The sequence below is a fragment of the Pimephales promelas genome, chromosome 24 (genome assembly GCF_988280905.1).
Source record: "Pimephales promelas chromosome 24, fPimPro1.hap1.1, whole genome shotgun sequence".
NCBI classification, from domain to species: Eukaryota; Metazoa; Chordata; class Actinopteri; order Cypriniformes; family Leuciscidae; genus Pimephales; species Pimephales promelas.
In genome coordinates this window covers 17,532,501-17,550,778 of record NC_142792.1, presented here as the reverse complement: position 1 = coordinate 17,550,778, position 18,278 = coordinate 17,532,501, and the positions used below count along the sequence as shown (strand labels likewise).

The following is an 18,278-nucleotide window of genomic DNA, read 5'->3' as shown; positions in this document are numbered from 1 at the left end:
ATATAAAGGATTTTGAACAGAATTAAACCAAATTATTTATCACTGATTCTTGAAACTTTGGCAAAAACATGTCCCACTAAAAAAAGTGCTAATTCTGTTGGAAATTAATAACATTTTCATGAATGAAAAGAATCAAGTTTATAATCAGGGGGTCCTTTGCACATATGTAAGGTTCTTTTATAGGTTTATTTTTCATTTTTATTATTTTAATGATTATATCCTGGCCCATTGCCTACAAAATCAGCTGTCCTCGGATAGGAGATAATCATTTCAACTTGATTAAAAAAACAAAAAGGAATAATTGAATTGAATAATATATTTACCACACAAAAGAGTACATTGTAATATGTATTAAAAACTACAAACATTGAGTTTTGAACAATATTTACTATTATTTTGTGGTTGTTCAAAATGTGTCCCACATATTCGTCACCACCGTCAGATATTTATAAAAAGCAATAAAATCAGGCAACTACAAGGTCAACTACATTCCTCCATACCCCATTTTCAAACCTTCAGCTTTACAGCATGCTTCAAGATCACTCAAGCTCCCGTAATTTTGCTATTTTCTCTTAAATTTGTTCATATATTTGGGCACTGCTACTGTCACAACCATAACATGTCAACACCGTCTCTTTTGTATAGAAAATATTAGATTAGATTATGACATAATTGTATACTTTTTAAGAAGAGGTCTGAAGTAGCTAGCAACAGAGGGGAAACAAGATGGCTATAATGTGAACAACTCATGCATATCATGTGAAAGAGTAGGTTTTGTCACCACCGTCAGACGTCACCACCGTCAGGTTTTCTATCTGACGGTGGTGACATACCGTGTGACGGTGGTGACAAAACCCCCCAAATGGTCTATAACAGAGGCTAGAATATAATTGTTGATCACAATAAATACCAATATATTATCCTGTAATGTTCCATTCACCTCTTTAATATTTTTATTTATTTAATTCCCCCTATATTTCTTCCATTCAGGCTTACACTGCATGCTACTATGAGCGCGAGTGAGAGTGAGGATGTTTCCTGATATCCTCACGGCTGTGGTTCAGCTGCAGGAATACAGCAGTTCTAATCTGAACACGTTTGATGCGATTAAATTGTGTTTCATGACGTTCATTTAGATTTTTGCCCACACTAAAAATTTGTTAAAGCCTAGCATGGATAGGAGCAGCAATAACCCCCTTGGGGTAAACAGAACAGAACCAACATGAATGTTTTGCAGATTATTTCAAAATTTAAAGTACAATATAATTCGAGAATTTATTCAGATTCTTGGGGAATCAGAATGTCAAGTCCTGACTGACGAGTGGAGCTGGGGAAGGAGGAGGGTAATGAGCTCCTGAGAAACGTGATAGCTGATGATAATACTGAAGGAGCTTATACTGTATATGTGTACAGTGATAGGCGTCATATTCCTATAGGGGGAGGTGGATCAGCTAATAGTCGGCTGATGCGAGCTTGACTAACGTGACCTGCCAGAACTAACCAGAACTAAGGATGCACATAGTGCAGCTACTGCCTACCTACACAGCACATAGTATGCACTATCCATTCCAGGCTATGCATCTCCAATGACTAAAGCCAAATGAAAATGGCATGACATCATTTAAACAAATCTAACATTCGCTGTAATTACCCCCAATTTCATAGTCATTACACTCAACTTTGACTTTATGTATTTTCGAAAGTTATGGCTAGGCAGCAGCTATATAGAGGAGAGAAGGAGAAGAAACAGGGAATACCAAAAAAAGCTGAGAGAGAAAATACACAGTGAGGCAGAGTTAAATGAGGAATACCTCATAAAAGGAAAAAAATGTTTATCACAGTGCTCAAGATTGTTATTTTTTGGACCAAAGAGTTAAATGAAGTTGTTAAGCAAGAATTGATTGACTTGAGTGGTATACATTGTGGAATTGTATGTTGTAAAGAGTCACAGTCACCACCGTCAGATTAATGTCACCACCGTCAGTTCTAAAGTCACCACCGTCAGAGGGAGTTTTATTGGTTTTAAATGAATATACTTGAAATATGATTCTTCAGTGCTGTTGAGTTATTAAAGTAATAGTCTCTTTTAATACAAAAATATGTTTGTTAAGTAAAACAACATTAATTTTTCTATTTAGGCTTAAAGTAAATGTTGTATGATGTTATATCTTTTAAAGGAGTACACGCAAAACAGTATAAAAAATGAACAAAAGTGAATATTCAACATTTAACAGCATATATGTGTACCAAGAATGCCAGATAATGATTTAAAAATTCTAAATACATATTAGACCAAACAAATAAAAAATAATTTGCTATTTATTTTGTCTGACGGTGTTGACAAAAACAAAGTGATAACTGGAGAAACGCCTATTTTATGAAAAAAATACAAAATGAGGAGGTTGCACCGGTGCATTGCTGAACAGCCAAGACCTTGCTTTATAATGATATACCTTTAGATTTTGTAATTTAACTAACTTTTTATTTTCAAAATTAAAACCTGTTTTATCCAAATTCCCAAGAATCACTGTTATATATTATATATTTATATTTAGTACCTTTAAATGTCGATACAAATTCATAATTCACATACTAGAATTAGAATGACGTAGTATTATCTCTATTCAATTGACATACGGTGAATACGAGGAAATTCTATACTGTGTGTGTGTGTGTGTGTGTGTGTGTAATATAGAGATGAAATCATTACATATTATAAAAGTATTATTATTATTCAATTGTTTCGTTTCCACACGAGGACGAGTGAGATTGAGTGAGTATGTGAAAGTGTTGCGGTGACTGACTCCGACTGACACGTCAACATTAGTAATCATACATACTGTTTAATCTGGCTCACTCGCCCTTATCGTGTTTCTACTTTATTTGAGTCTGAATATCAATTTCAAGATATTAAACACGACTCTTTTGTTTTGAGAGGTCTGGACACCGGCTCGCGTGGGCTCTCCGGCATGACGTCACAGAGGGACACTCCACTCCACGCGACAAGTGTAGACAAGATGGCGCTCGCTGATGTGCCACAGAAGTAACCAGTGCTTGACGAAAAATCAGGTTAGTGAAATATCACCTATTTTAAACAGCTCCGAACTAATCGCGTTTACACCAGTGGCGGAAATAAAACACAATCAGTGTATTTCACTCGCCCAGCACCTCAGTCTCACTCTTGCGCTGTGTAATTTTAGCATTAGCACACTAGCATCCCGTGTGTTGGTTAACTTTCCTCTATAACAGGCTCATTAGAGACACTAAAAAGGCTGAGCTGCTGCTCTGAGCTCAGCTGTTAACCGGGTTAGCTCTTTGAAACCATAGACGAAGGAGTTAGTTAGCGCCACCAATCATCATTCACCATTCGCGCGCCTAAACACCTTCAAAGTCAAACTGAGTTTAACTAGTGAAATGAGATCAATTTGGTTGTCTATCCTCGATTAAATACGATACCAGAATTGAATCCGCGTAAAAGCAGAGTGATAAAGACAAGTACTGACTGTGCAAAAACAACTTTTACAAAAGCAATGTACCATAGGCATATTCAACCTTCTAAATAAGACTAATGCCAACAAACTAGGTATATTACTAGTGTGACTAGTTTGTTTTTGTTAAACACACGTGGGCCCCCGAGGAGCTGAGTGTTATTTTGGACGTGACACAGATTATCAGGCATCTGTGAAGCTAAATAAGGGACATTTGCCTTTGCGTAAGCCGAGTTGTTTACATGCGAAGCCAGTTATTTACTGATGTTTAAGGTGCCTTATTTAAGTTTTAAAATAAGGGGATTCTATTGAAGCATCAAAAATACTGTCGTGTTTTTTGTACAACACCATAGGGAATACTTTTTTTAAACATGCATATACCATTACATGTGCCATGTAAATACTGTGGTATTTTGAGTGACATCTAAATACCATTTTATTTGAATATACCCCTTAAATATAGTGATGTTTCAAAATACTACAGTATTTCCAGTTGGTTTGGTTGTATACAATGGTTGGATCTTGATAATGATAATACTTTTTGAATTACCTTGGAAGACCTTGAAATGGTAATCACTCTGTATGGTGCAATTCACTCTACCTAGGTAATACTTTAGAAATACAGACATTGTTAGTTTCTATGTGGTCGCTCTTATTAGTGTATGTAATGACGGAAATAGATTTTTCCTCCTGTTGTGTCAGATCAACCATGCTCTTGAGCAATAGTTTTATGATGATGGTTGTGTTAAGTTGCTGTCTTCATATGATATAATGTACACTGTCTATCTCAGAGTTAATTTGATACAGAATCACTAAGTCACAAATTACTGAAGAAGACCTTGGCTTGTACCGTCACACATTCACCACCGTCCAAAAGGGGTTGATACATTTATTTTTATAAGAGAAGTTTTCTATACTCACAAAGGCTGCATTTATTTGATAAAATACATACAAATTTTAAAATATTATTATTGTAATTTAAAATAACTTTTCTATTGTATATACAGTATGTAACAATCTAATTTGTTCCTGTGAGGCAAAGCTGAATTTTCAGGATCATTACTCTAGTCTTCAGTGTCACATGATCCTCCAGAAATCATTCTAATATGCTGATTTGCATGTGGAAAACATGGTACATTCTTATATACAGAAATTTAATTTTTACATTTTTGTAAGAATGATAAAGTTGTTACTGTCACTTTAAAAAGAAACAAATCTTACCGACCTTTAAAATGGTTGTGTGTGTACTGGAATAATGAATGATATGTCTTTAAAACAACATGCATCCATCTTCTCTTTTTTTTTTTTTTGCTGCAGATTAACCATCATGCCTTGGGAGGAGCTGGTTTCGCTGCTGGCTGCCGTCACCACGGTGATGTGAAGAGGGGCAGTGACTGACTGTGATGGACAGGTGTAAGCACGTGGGTCGCCTAAGACTCGCGCAGGACCACTCGATCCTAAACCCGCAGAAATGGCACTGTGTGGACTGCAACACCACAGAGTCAGTGTGGGCATGTCTCAGCTGTTCACACGTAGCGTGCGGACGCTACATAGAAGAACACGCTCTTCAGCACTTTAAGGTATGTGTTACATACATGTCATTGATGTATTGTGTAAAACCATGTAAATAATACATGCAGCACCAAATAGTTAAATTTAGTTTACTTTTGAGGAAAAAAGTATTGATTTTCTTTTTTTTTTACATTAAAATGCTTGCTCCCATCTCAGCTTAAATTGCAGCATCAAGTAATTTATTGGTTGATCTTGAAATTATGCACTTTACCTTTAGATATAAACGTGAATATCCATAAAAAAGTTTTTTAAACTTATCACACTGTCTTCTAAGGATGTAGATATTGTATTCAATTGAAGTGTGATTTGTTCATAGGAGCAGCATCACCCTTTGGCCCTGGAGGTGAATGAATTGTATGTTTACTGCTACTTGTGCGACGACTACGTGCTGAATGATAATGCCACGGGTGATTTAAAGCTACTGCGTAGCACGCTAAGCGCCATTAAGAGCCAGTGCTATGAAGTCACCACGCGCAGCGGGCGCACCTTGCGCTCATCGTCCGCCGCCGGAGACCCGCTGTCAACCAGCACGCAGGAGCTGCAGTTACGCGACGAGGACCGCATGTTCACGGCGCTGTGGCACCGGCGCCGCACTCTGATTGGTCGCGTGTTCCGCTTGTGGTTTGTGCAAACGGACCGGGGGAGGACGCGATTGGAGGAGGAGCGGCAGCAGGAAGAAGAGGAGGAGAGGAAGCGGGAGGCGCGGGAAAGGCGGCGGCAGCTCAAACGGCAGCTCAAAGAGGAGCTGGAAAGCGCACCTCCGAGGAAGAGCCGTCGGATTCGTCGGCAGAGCCTAAAGGCAGACTCTGCGGATCCCGCGGCAGTGCCGGCCAATAGAACCAAATCTGTGAGGCGTAGGTCTGCTCCTGCTCGCGTCCCCACCCGTACTTCACGAACTCCTAGAGAGAGAACGCCTCAACAGAGGCAGCGTCCACAAGCCAAGGCCAAACGGCCCCGGGCTCAACCCCCTAAAACAGGGGATTCGCCTATCAAACGGCGACCCACCGTAACTCCAGGCGTGACGGGTTTGCGCAATCTTGGCAATACTTGCTACATGAACTCGATTTTGCAAGTTCTGAGTCACCTGCATGTATTCCGGGAGTGCTTTTTGAGACTGGACCTGAACCAGGCGCTGGAACTGCTAGCCTCTGCCGTCAGCCGCAAGTTAGGACTCTCGGCTCAGCGCGTGACCCAGCCCAAAGCCTCTACCCAGTGGTCGGGGCTCAGCGGAGGGGCCTCCCGTTCACGAAACATGGAGCTCATACAACCCAAGGAGCCCAGCTCCAAACACATCTCGCTTTGTCACGAGTTACACACACTGTTCCAGGTTATGTGGTCAGGCAAGTGGGCTCTGGTGTCCCCATTTGCAATGCTGCACTCCGTGTGGCAGCTGATCCCGGCCTTCCGGGGTTATGGACAGCAGGATGCACAGGAATTTCTTTGCGAACTCTTAGATAAAGTCCAGCATGAGCTGGAACGGACCAGAACGCTTACACCTGCAACTGTTCCAGCCAATCAGAGACGGCTTATCAAACAAGTGCTCAGTGTGGTCAACACCATCTTTCATGGCCAGCTCCTCAGTCAGGTAATGGGTTTCCAGATAATCACATCAGTTGATTAACATGAAACATTAGGTCAGCAACAAACTCTATGCAGTTACACAGACTTAGTCAAAGCACTGCAAGGGTGCTTAAAGTGTTGGTTCAACCAAAATTGAAAATTATTCTATATTTACTCGCCTTCAAGCCATCCTAGGTGTGTGTGACTTTCTTCTGTTCATCCAAACACAATCGGAGTTGTAGTAAGCTTTAAGGGTTAATGAATGCCTTCTGAAGCGATGCGTTTATGTAAGGAAAATATCCATATTTATAACTTTATAAACTATAATAACTGGATTCCGGTACACGAGTCTAGTTCCAGCGGAAGAGTGACCTCTGAGACGACCCTTGACATACTGACGAACGCGGAAGCATGGAGGATACACCAAAACAAACACCGGTCCGGAATTAGAAGTCTAAAATGAGAATTTTTAAAGACAAATGTCGGATGAGCTTGAGTTTGTTCCCCAGCCCTGTTTGAACCGCGAGAGTCGTCTACACTAACCTAAGCTTACGCAGAGACTATTTATATAGAGACATGCCACTTCCTCAATCCTTAATACAACTATATAGGGAAAACCCGTAACACCAAAGATGGCGGTTCCCTCCCGCTGGAAAGCCAATCGTCTGCTTTTAACAGTCAAGCGGGGAAACATGTAAGCCTATCGTCTGGTTCCACCGAGTTGAGGTTTGCGACAGCGGAAAATATATTACTATATTCCCGGAATCTAGAGCGAGCGAGTAGTAGTGCGCGCACAACAGAGAACCCTGAGTATAACCTGTGGGGGGAAAAGGTGTTTTAAACCTTATTTTGGGGCAAAGTCATCAAACTTTTTCAGCGATTTTTATCATATGTTATTACTGTTTCTATACAAGCAGTTTTTATGTCCTGGAGACCTGTGAAAGTGCAGTTCTGAGTCTCTGCCCATTAATTTAGTTAGGAGCCTGGGAGTCTTGTTAGTCCAAAATAGCTGCCCGGAGGCGTTGCCAAGATGGCGGCCGAGTGGCATTACTTGCCTAAAAGGAGTCAAGGACTTGGCTTGCGCTACTCCTAAATCCAACGTCAGGTCAGAGGTCACTCTTCCACTGGAGTTCAACTCGCGTATGGCTATTACCAGAAGCCAGAGATTACAGCTTATAAATATGGGTATTTCTTACAAAACCCCTTCGCTTCAGAAGGCCTTCATCAACCCCCTGGTGTATGGATTTCTTTTATGATAAATGGGTAGATATGCATTTTTTTTGGGGGGGGGGGGGGGGGGGGGGGTCGGCGGGCGCGCTGCTTCTGGTGTTTTATTGGGGTTGGAGCTGAACTCTGCAGGACAGTGGCCCTCCAGGAGTAGGAGTCTACTCTACACCCTGCCATATGGTGTCCCATTTGACATTTCTAGGTTTCAGAGGGGTGCTCACAAGCGCCCCTCCTGTTGAAGCTGCAAAGTGCACATCAAAGAAACGACTACCCCACAGTCTATGCAGAATTGTGAAGGACGACAAGGGCTTAGGGCGGCATGTGGCATAGGACCAAGAAGAACACTGTTTACACTTGCACCTGTTGTATTCTCAGGGTTGCATTGTCTGACAATTTTCCTATTCTTCTACGTGCGCACGCTTGATTTAATTTGTGTTCACGTAATTGACATTGTTTCTTCTTTAAGCATTTTTACACATTTAACATTCAGTTTGGCTAAAAATGCCTTTGTCTCTTCTTGTAGGTGAGGTGTTTAGCGTGTGATCATCGCTCAAACACGATAGAGCCCTTCTGGGATCTTTCTCTGGAATTTCCGGAACGTTATCACAGCAACAGTAAGGATGCGGCACTGGTTCCATGTGGGTTGACGGAGATGCTGGCCAAGTTTACAGAGACTGAGGCTTTGGAGGGAGCCATATATGCTTGCGACCACTGCAACAGTGAGTTGGAAACACGCCAACATGTAATGTGACTGTAGGGAAACATTACAGGATAATAAATAGCCTGGAACTTGAAAGGGATATCATGGCACTCAAAAGTGAAGTGTGTTATTTCTGCAGGGGTTTTTCCCCCGCACCCCACTGCTCGTCTTCAATTGGCCAGTTAAATAGATAACCCCCTTCCCAACTCACATATTTAACCGAGCCTAAAGCTCTCGTCAAGCCACGCAATATTTTGAAATCATCAGTTTTTACATTCTTCATAATGGCTTTGACTAAACATTTAACTGGGATAAAATTAGAACGCACTTCACTTTTAAGTTTTACCTTAAAGGTTTAACGCTCCTCGGTCATCAAAAAGTTCTTGTTTTTCTGTCTCTTCAAGGCAAACGACGGCGATTCTGTTCAAAGCAAGTGGTCTTGACTGAAGCTCAAAAACAGTTGATGGTTCACAAACTGCCTCATGTTCTCAGACTGCACCTCAAACGCTTCAGGTATCCACACAAGCACATGAAATCCTTGATTTTCCCAAAGACAAGTCAGATGTTAACATGTACGTTTGTGTTTAGGTGGTCCGGGCGAAACCACAGGGAGAAGATTGGCGTGCACGTTCAGTTTGAGCAGGAGCTGAACATGGAACCGTACTGCTGCAAAGACTCCAGTAACTTACCCCACCCGCAACACTTCCTCTACCAACTCTCTGCTGTCGTCATGCACCATGGGAAGGGATTCGGCTCCGGCCACTACACTGCCTTTTGTTATAATACGGAAGGAGGTAAAACGTTCTTCTTTTCTTAGTCCAGTCGGTCAATCTGTTTTGCATGCAATATTTTATTTGTAAAAAGGTATGCATGGTACTTCTGTTTGACTTGTGAAAGTGTACCAGAAATGACATTACTAGTGTAAACGCATAACCAGAAGTACATCTGCATAGAAAAGTAGTCCCTTCATGAAAGGACCATTTATAGCATTATAAAGCTCAAAAAACACATCATAATCACTTTATAATAAGTACATTTATGCTTTTAAATGCTCCGGAATAGACTTCCTTTGTAAGTGCATAAGCGTAAGTACAGATGCTACCAAACTTACATAATGTGTAAAATATAAATAATAATAGCTTGAATGTAACTCTACACCCTTGCTTTTAGTAAACGTGGTTCTGTGAATATGCTAAATAGCTCGAGGAGATCCACTCGATCAAACATTGTCGTGATTGGTTACAAGGTAGTTTGTGATGTCAGAAACACCAGCGATTTCAAACCGCGTTTTTGAGCCTGTTTTGGTTCACGGCAGTTTTAAGGAGAAAATCCTCAACAACAATGCTGTTGACTTATGAATTTGCACATGGTTTGTCTTAAAGCATATTAAAAATACCACATAGACCTATAAACAAAGTCAAAGTCTGATTTTCACCACAGGAGGACTTTAATTATATTTATATTTAAACTAGGGCTGTCAGTTAAATGTGTTATTAACAGCGTTAACGCAAACCCATTTTAACGCCGTCGATTTTTTTTATCGCGCGATAAACGGTCTTTTTGCAAAACAACAGGTACGCCGCACACACTCGTTTGGGCTTGCGAGCCGGCCAAATAGTTGGTTAACGTTACGTTTTGAGTGGATGACGAGCGCGAGATGTCGAAATGGATGCCAATAAGATTCTGAATGGAAAGTTTACTTTTAAAAGTTGCCAAATTGCATTGACAAGACCAAGTGATCTGTGTGTTTTGTTGATGCGAATTTTTGTTGATGCGCTGATGCGAATTCTCCGCCCCCTCGTCAATATCAGGACCTCGTCAGTATTTCTTTCACCCTTTTATTGATTAACAGTGTTACATTGTGTGAGAGATTACTTGCTCCAAGTGAGAATTCTAGTGTGATTTTGAACACAGTAACGTTAAACGTTGCAGTCAAAAACATTTGCACAAAGCAAGCTGATCCACTTTTCCATGTTGATAAGAGCATTAAAATGAGAAAAAAATAATGGGACAAAAAGAAATCAAGAGACATTTATAGATATAAATTATATAAAAAAGACATTTATAGAGACAATAGATAAAAATGTGTGATTAATCGCGAGTTAACTATGACATTAATCGCAATTAAATATTTTAATCGTTTGACAGCACTAATTTAAATTGAAACATTTAAAATGAACTTAGTCAAGGGTTTGTTTTTAGTTTTTTTGCAAGTTTAAATGAAGTTGTCAAATCTATTCAGGTAGAAGTTTGTATTTTTGTCATTAATGCAACCTATTCTCTTTCTTCTCAGGGTTTTGGGTGCACTGTAACGACTCTAAACTGAGTGTGTGTGCCGTGGAGGAAGTGTGTAAGGCCCAGGCTTACATTCTCTTCTACACACAGAGAAACTCTCAGGACAAAAGCAAAGCCAGTGACCTCTGACCTCCGCTGAGTAGCCAGTCAACCGCAGAGACTGTTTGTTTTGTACATTCTGTTGATATCGTTTTGAGACGGGTTAGCTTGTCTCCTTTTTCTAGTGTACAGCAAATGTGGAGAGTATGTTTTTGTCACGCACACTTTTGCCTTAAAGTTATTCAACTGACAGATTTTGGTAGGAGGCATTCATGCAGTGATTGTAGCGTTCGTTTGTGTGTACGAAGAGATGCGAGATTGTCCGAGTCGGAAGCATCAATGTCCTCATTAGTGTCTCTTGTGTTTCCCTGATTGATGTCATCAAACCAAAGTTGAGTTTTGAATGTGTTCGTAGCGTCAGTATGAAAGAAAGTGTAAGAAACGATGTTTTCTCTCTTCATATTAAAAGTGTTTTAATATCTTCAGACATATTTTTAAAGTGCCCTGCCAAGTCAAATCAGTTTAACTCTTTTCCCCGCCAGCTAAAAAAAAAAGAAAAGAAAGTCAACACCAGGTTTTTTGATCATTTTCACAAAAGTTTCAAGGCCTTAGAATATTTTGGTGAATGTCTGAACAGGCAACATATCAAACAGAACGGAGCCTTTGCTTTTTAACAACAAAAAAAACCCTTTTTATCCTAGCTTCATGCATTCACACAATTGAATGTGGGTAAGTTTCATAAAAAACGGCAACATTTTGAGCAAAAAACTGTGAAAACCTTGTTTTTGTCAGACTACGTCAAGATGGGATTCAGAACTATGATTAAAACAGATGAAGTGGATCGAGTCCCTCAATGCTTCATTTCGACATTTCATTCAGTAATATTAGTTTTTATTTATATGCGGTTTAATGTTGATGATCGCGTTATTTTACATATAGATATGTTATCGCTTGTTTCTGTTTCCTATTCGCCCGTGTTTTGATCACGAGAATCTTTCAGAGGATATCATAACCCTTACCGTTTAAAGGACGGGACACACCAAACGCGTCAGCCGGCTTAGGTTTTCGTTTTGTCTTTTTTTTTTTTTTTTTAAATCTAAACTAAACATTTGTAAACACAAATATTTTCATATTTACATGAGCCGACTAGAAAGAAGAAAGTAATCCGCGTGAACGATATTCAAATTGGTAAGCAAGCGCTACTTTGTATATCTGCAGTTTTAGTTTGGTTTCCCATTTAGACGACGATAGAATATTAATACCTGCTGATGTGTAACGAGATATTTACTTGCACGCTGGCGCAGAACTCGCGATAGTCGACTTGAGTCCCTTTGGTGTGTTCAAGGTCATCTTTTTGGCCAACGACAGTCGGCTTGGTGTGTTCCGGAAAGACGGAGATGCAAAACGTGCTTTAATGGCGGGAAAAGAGTTAACTATGTTGAGACTTTAAACCAAGAGTCGATTCAGGAAGTTTTCTGTCTCCTTCTCAGAATGTAGTTTTATACCTGGTATTTGGGTAGATATTTTTTCCCATTTTACAGGAAAATGTAAAAGATTTTTTTTTTCACCAGCAAAAGACAATGTATGCTGTATACATTGCCTGTGTGTGGCGTAGATCGTTTTCTAGTTTGTACATTTTGTTGGATGTATGCGTTTGTGAGACACACACATACACACTTGCTCAAATATCTAACAGTTTCCACATCTTGTTTGTTCTTTTTTTCATCATTTGAGCAAGTATAGATGTAAAACTATGCAAATTGTTACCTCAATTCATAGAGAAATTTACCTCAATAAAAGGAGAATATTTTTGCATTTTTCTAAACAACTTGCCAACTGTTTTCTTTACCATTTTTAAGATTGTCGTGAAATTTTGGTGAAATTCTATTCATTATCTATGAAATATGTTGTCTCTTGAGATTCACAATTAAAAAAAACTTAAAACTATTGAGAAAACTGCAGCATAACATTTACATAGTTGTTATTTAAAACCTGATATCTTGAGCAGAGTTTCCTCATCATGTCACAGCTTCTATTTGAAATTATTTTCAGTTTCAATTATTTAAGTTTGCAATAAAACGCTTAATAAAACCCACATGATCATAATTTCAAGAATAATGCTAAAAAATAGTTTTGCAATGATGTAAAGAACTACAAACGATTTGAAGTATTGTACAGTTTATTTTGTCTTTTTAAAAAACAAACTTAAAAATGTAATAGGTAGGCTACTAGATGAGAAAGCCATTTGATATACAAATACCAAAAAACAAAACTGTAAAAGCTGTGCGCATTACGACTGACTACCTGATGAATTTGTTTTTCTTGCAAAAGCCCTTCAGTGACGTGTAAAGCCAAGCAGCCATACTTTACATGATCTCTTTCACTGCACAGAGCACAAAAGAGTACAAAGGTTTTGTCTTGCTCACTTAATTCGGGCACCGGCTTGTACACATGCATAGTAGTTTGCCTAACTTAAAGCTCAGTATATGCTGAACGATCAAAATAGCATTTCAGTGTTTAAACTAGTTTCTTCTTTTAAGAATGCCTGTTGTTGTTTTGTTTTTTTGCATGGGACTGGAGTGTGTTCATACATATGCAAGTCTCAGTAATCGTCTCCACGGCTCACGACTTCCTTGCACGTAGGCCTGAGCAGGATGGTGTGTTCAAACTGAGCCGTGTACGAGCCCTTGGCGTCACACAAAGGGGGGTAGGGGTCGATGATGCCCAGGTCACACAGGTTCTTCAGGGCCATCAGGTATTTGCTTTCACCCAAACGGTCGAGCCAGCGGCGGCAGAACGCCAGGGTGCTGAAGTTCTCGTTCACCACGTTTAGCAAGTGCTTTGCCCTGGGCAGCCTGAAGTTCATTAATGAAAAGTTACAATACGTTTCTTTTCATTTATTAATCTGGTTTAAAGAATAAAGCAGTTTGAACATTCTTCAAACTGTCTACTTTTTTACAGGTTTGGAATGACAGAAGAGCGAGTGAACAATAACAGAATTTTAATTTCTGGATTAACTATTACTTTATGAGCTTCAAACTTCAGTAAAATGTACTTGTCCGTTAATATTTTACTATTGTATTTTATTTTCACTTGTGTAATGAGTGCTGCAGTTAGAAAAGGTAGACGTTTTTACCAGCGGTTCACACAAAATTTTCTTAAATTTTAAAAATTGTGAGGTATAAACTCGAAATTCTGAGAGAAAATTTTTTTTTCCCCCTCATAATTGGACTTTACGTGCAATTGCGAGTTTACATGTAAAAATTCTGAGAAAAGACGTCGGAATTGCCAGATATAAACTCGCATTTGCCAGAGAAAAAAAAACAACAACATTGCGAGAAAGTCAGAACTTCAAGACGTAAGCTCGAAATTCTACGATATAAACTCGCAATTGTGAGAAAAAGTCAGAATTTTGAGATATAAACTCGCAGTTGCGCGAAAGAGTCAGAATTGCGAGATTTAAACTCGCAATTGTGAGAAAAAGTCAGAATTGCCAGTTATAAACTCGCAGTTGCGCGAAAAAGTCAGAATTGCGAGATATAAACTTGCAGTTGCTCAAAAAAGTCATAATTGCTAGATATAAACTCACAGTTGCGCGAAAAAGTCAGAATTGCGAGTTATAAACTCGCAGTTGCGCGGAAAAGTCAGATAAAAAGTTTTTTGATAAAAAGTTACAATTACTTTGTTTTATTCAGTGAAAGAAACAAGCTTCCATACATCCCTGCACCACTTTATTCTAATTTAAAACCATATATTTGAGCAGATTTTCCTCATGATGTCACAACTATTCCTTTAAGATCACAAAGTTTTTCTGAAAGCGATCTTTCAGAACTAGTAGTGTATTTATGAATGGCTGATACCTGATAGGCACATGTCCGACATCAAAGTTCTTCATGTAATGGGAGCAGTCCATGTCATCGTGCACCACTCCTTTACCAGTGCTGCCGAACGTCTCAATAGCGAACACATCCCCCTCCTGGACGTAAATGAAAATTAACAGAGAGCCAGTCAAAATACTTCATATCTTTTTTTCAATAAAGAGGATGATGTATGTAACAAATTGCCTTTTCAGATTTTCAACAAGTTCCTGAGTTGTGATTATCAGATATCAGTTACACAGCTTGTGTAATTAGCTTTAGCATACATGCTAGCACACAATAGTAACCAATGAGGCTTTAAAAAATACTGAATAAGTTTAAATTGCACATGATAATTATATACTACTGTACACAAAGTAAAATAAATAAAAGGAACATGAACCCATAAGCAACAAAGTTTGAAACAGTAGTATACTACACTGTCACTTTGCCTTTTCCAGTTTTCATTCAGGTTTTAGAGTTCAAACAATGGCAATATGACAAGACAAATGTAAAATAAAAAAAAATTGAATTGAAAATACAGGCTATTATTTACGAGATTTATGTAATTCATAACTGAATGTGACGTTAATAACACTAATAAAAGTAGTATGCTATTCCAGACAAAGTGACACAGACATCTTCAACGACAAACACACACCTCCATTCTGGTGGCTTCTCCTCCCTTCACTATAGGCACGGTTTTACCAGCGTGTATCCGATACTGACCAATAGAGTGTCCGTTCAGATTCCGGATAGGTTTGACTGAGGAAACACACAACATTTATTTTAGATTGAGATTAATATTAATAAGAATGTGCATGATTATTCCCCATTTCAGTCAATACCTTGGTACGTTTTCCCATCTATTTCAACCTCGTACGACTCCATCACTTCCTGTATTGATTCTCCAACATCGCAAAGACGTACATCTATACCTGCACACTGTGGAAAGAGATTGTTAATTCTGCACACACGCACGTTAATTTATGGTGTCGGTCACACACACACACACACACACACTCACATTGATGCCTGTGTCGGTAGCGTCTCTCACAGCCTCAAGCAAGCGGTCATACTTTGGATTGAAGGTGACAGTGAAGGCACAGTCAATGATCCTGCCTGAAACACACACACACACAGTGCAGTCAATACTTTCATTAATGCCGACACTGTTCCCACCGCTTTACGAATCCTTTCTTATGATAAAAAGAAAAAAAAGCAGCTCACGACAGGTCTATATCTAACTCAGTTCACTGTCCAGCGCTCCACTCTCCAGTGAAAATATTAAATCAAATGCGTAATAATTCCTAATAGGCATTTCTCAGACAATAAGAAACATATTCAGCCAAATATATCTAAGGTTTTCTATGTACAGCTGAAATTATGTTCTATTAAAACATATGATTGTATTGGTTTTTAATTAACTGTTGTATAAATCAATTTTCGATTTGATTTAATACAAATCAAACAACTATCATCATTATGAGTCATAATAATACTAATTTAATTCTTATTGTGTCAAATATTTGAATGGCTTTTAATTATTATGATTTTTAAAAAGCAAATGAAATCATCATAATTTAATTATTATGGTATATCAAGTTTACATGGCTTTTAATAATATTCTATATAATATCTGACTATTATTATTAGGAGTAGTAAAAAAAAACAACCATCATCATAATTTAATTGTTATTTTATATTAAGTACTTAGCATGGTTTTTAATTATGTCCGTTTAATTATAATAATAATAAAATCCAATCATCATAATTTAATTATTATTGTATCAAGTACTGTATATTGTTTTTTAATAGTGAATGTTTCATAGTAATAATAAAAATAAATATTATTATTAAAAGCCAAGCGGCAATTTCATTCGTATTTTATATTATGTACTTAGCATGGCTTTTAATAAATGTTATTGTTTCATAATAAGTATAACAGCAACAACAGTAACTATTATTAATATTTAAAGCCAATTGTCAATTTAATTCTTAATTTACATTATGTACTTTACATGGCTTTTAATTATTATGATTGTTTCATAATACTACTACTAATAATAATTATTAGTAGTAGTATTAAAAACCAATCGTCATCATTTAATTCTTATTTTATATTAATTACTTTACATTGCTTTAAATTTTTAATATTTTATAATCATCATCGTAGTTTTACACAGATTTTATATTAAGTACTTTGTGATTTATTATCAAATTTAACTACATTGCTTTTAATTATGTTTAAAAATACTATTACTTATTATTATTATTATCATAAAGGCAGGCTACTTTTTTTAAATCATCCATGATGGTACCGTTAATGTGCGTGCCGAAGTCGATCTTGCACACGTCGTCGTACTGGAGGACTGTGGGGTCTCCAGCGTTGGGTGTGTAGTGAGCAGCACAGTTATTCAGCGAGCAGCCCGTGGGAAACGCCAGCCCTGCGTTCAGACCGTTCTCTTTAATCAACTTCCTACTGCAGTCCTCCAAGCGCTCGCTGAACCAGAGAAAACACATAGAAACACATGGGTTATGAGCGCTGTCGCTAATACCAAAACATCTACCAACTAAACTGGACACTTGGGCTTCAAGGTCCACTTCAACTGATATTTAAAAAAAAAATAATAATAATAATAATCACACTATTAATGTCCTCACCAGATGTCAATCATAGTCATTCCAGGTTTAATCCAGCTTTTCACATATTGCCGCACCTGCCGATGGGCTTCAGCCGCCTGCCGGAAATCATTCCACATCTCCTCGTTGGCTCTATCCATCATTTTCTTCTCCTCGCTGGTCGTTCTCCAAGCCGCGCTAGTGCTGAGAGGTCCAAAAAACACTTGAGATGACGTGGCGAGAACATTTATTAACCCTGAGAATATCCACCATCATGTAAACACTATTAAAGATGGACATATAAATGTTTCTTCAGGCCATTACGGACTTTCTGTCTTTCTAAGCTAGGCACTGCTAGCCTAGCTTAGCACAAAGACTGGTTGTAAATGGATACAGCTAGCATCCTAATTCCAATAAGAGACAAAATTACGCAGGTGTGTTTGGATCTAACGCTATATCCAGAGCAAGCAACTTAACCATTGATTCATCAGGTCAGCGTTTTTGGTTTGAATTGTATAAAACATCATGGTATTACCCGGTCTCCCCTGTTTATTGTCGCTCTTTACATTTACATTTAGCTGACGCTTTTTATCCAAAGAGACTTAAAATTGCCATATATGTGAGAGGACGCATGCCTATGGAGGAACTAGGAGTTAAGTGTCTTGCCCAGGGACACAGTGGATTCAAACCCGGGTCTCTCACACCAAAGGCATGTGTCTTATCCACTGCGCCGCCATCACCACCCCACCTTTACAATACAACGAACACTCATGATTGTAAACTATGCTTTTACTATCTAGTAACCGCTGACTCTATTACTCCAACTCTGAACAAACTCTCCTCGTGCTGCCGCCCAAGTAGCAGTGCTTCGCCTTCTGAGAATATAGTTCCCAATATCTATACGGTTATAAGATGGCT

General features: G+C 38.6%; 2 protein-coding genes across 2 annotated transcripts in view; one reads left to right on the top strand and one right to left on the bottom strand.

Annotated features, from left to right (window-relative positions):
• The first annotated feature begins 2,861 nt into the window (after positions 1-2,861).
• Positions 2,862-12,307, top strand: usp44 (ubiquitin specific peptidase 44). Its single transcript, XM_039668522.2, has 7 exons — positions 2,862-3,069; positions 4,806-5,068; positions 5,377-6,645; positions 8,371-8,566; positions 8,952-9,060; positions 9,136-9,341; positions 10,841-12,307. Exons 2-7 carry the CDS (start codon positions 4,892-4,894, stop codon positions 10,969-10,971), a joined length of 2,088 nt encoding a protein of 695 aa, XP_039524456.2. The 5' UTR covers positions 2,862-3,069; positions 4,806-4,891; the 3' UTR covers positions 10,972-12,307.
• Positions 12,308-13,042: 735 nt separating this feature from the next.
• The window catches only part of metap2a (methionyl aminopeptidase 2a), a 10,826-nt gene continuing 5,590 nt past the window's right edge, over positions 13,043-18,278 (bottom strand). Inside the window, exons 5-11 of the mRNA XM_039667605.2 lie at positions 17,403-17,564; positions 17,060-17,241; positions 15,766-15,860; positions 15,587-15,683; positions 15,400-15,503; positions 14,742-14,857; positions 13,043-13,736 (exon numbers count right to left, since the gene is read on the bottom strand). Of these exons, the coding sequence (XP_039523539.2) occupies positions 13,484-13,736; positions 14,742-14,857; positions 15,400-15,503; positions 15,587-15,683; positions 15,766-15,860; positions 17,060-17,241; positions 17,403-17,564 (1,009 nt within the window). The 3' untranslated portion in view covers positions 13,043-13,483. The remainder of the gene's footprint in view (positions 13,737-14,741; positions 14,858-15,399; positions 15,504-15,586; positions 15,684-15,765; positions 15,861-17,059; positions 17,242-17,402; positions 17,565-18,278) is intronic.

Bases quoted from the DNA above. Each gene is read 5' to 3' on its own strand.
- usp44 (XM_039668522.2), top strand. From the start codon at position 4,892: ATGGACAGGTGTAAGCACGTGGGTCGCCTAAGACTCGCGCAGGACCAC. The intron at 8,567-8,951 runs GTGAGTTGGAAA...TGTCTCTTCAAG, and splicing joins TGCTTGCGACCACTGCAACA to GCAAACGACGGCGATTCTGT. The intron at 9,061-9,135 runs GTATCCACACAA...GTTTGTGTTTAG, and splicing joins CTGCACCTCAAACGCTTCAG to GTGGTCCGGGCGAAACCACA.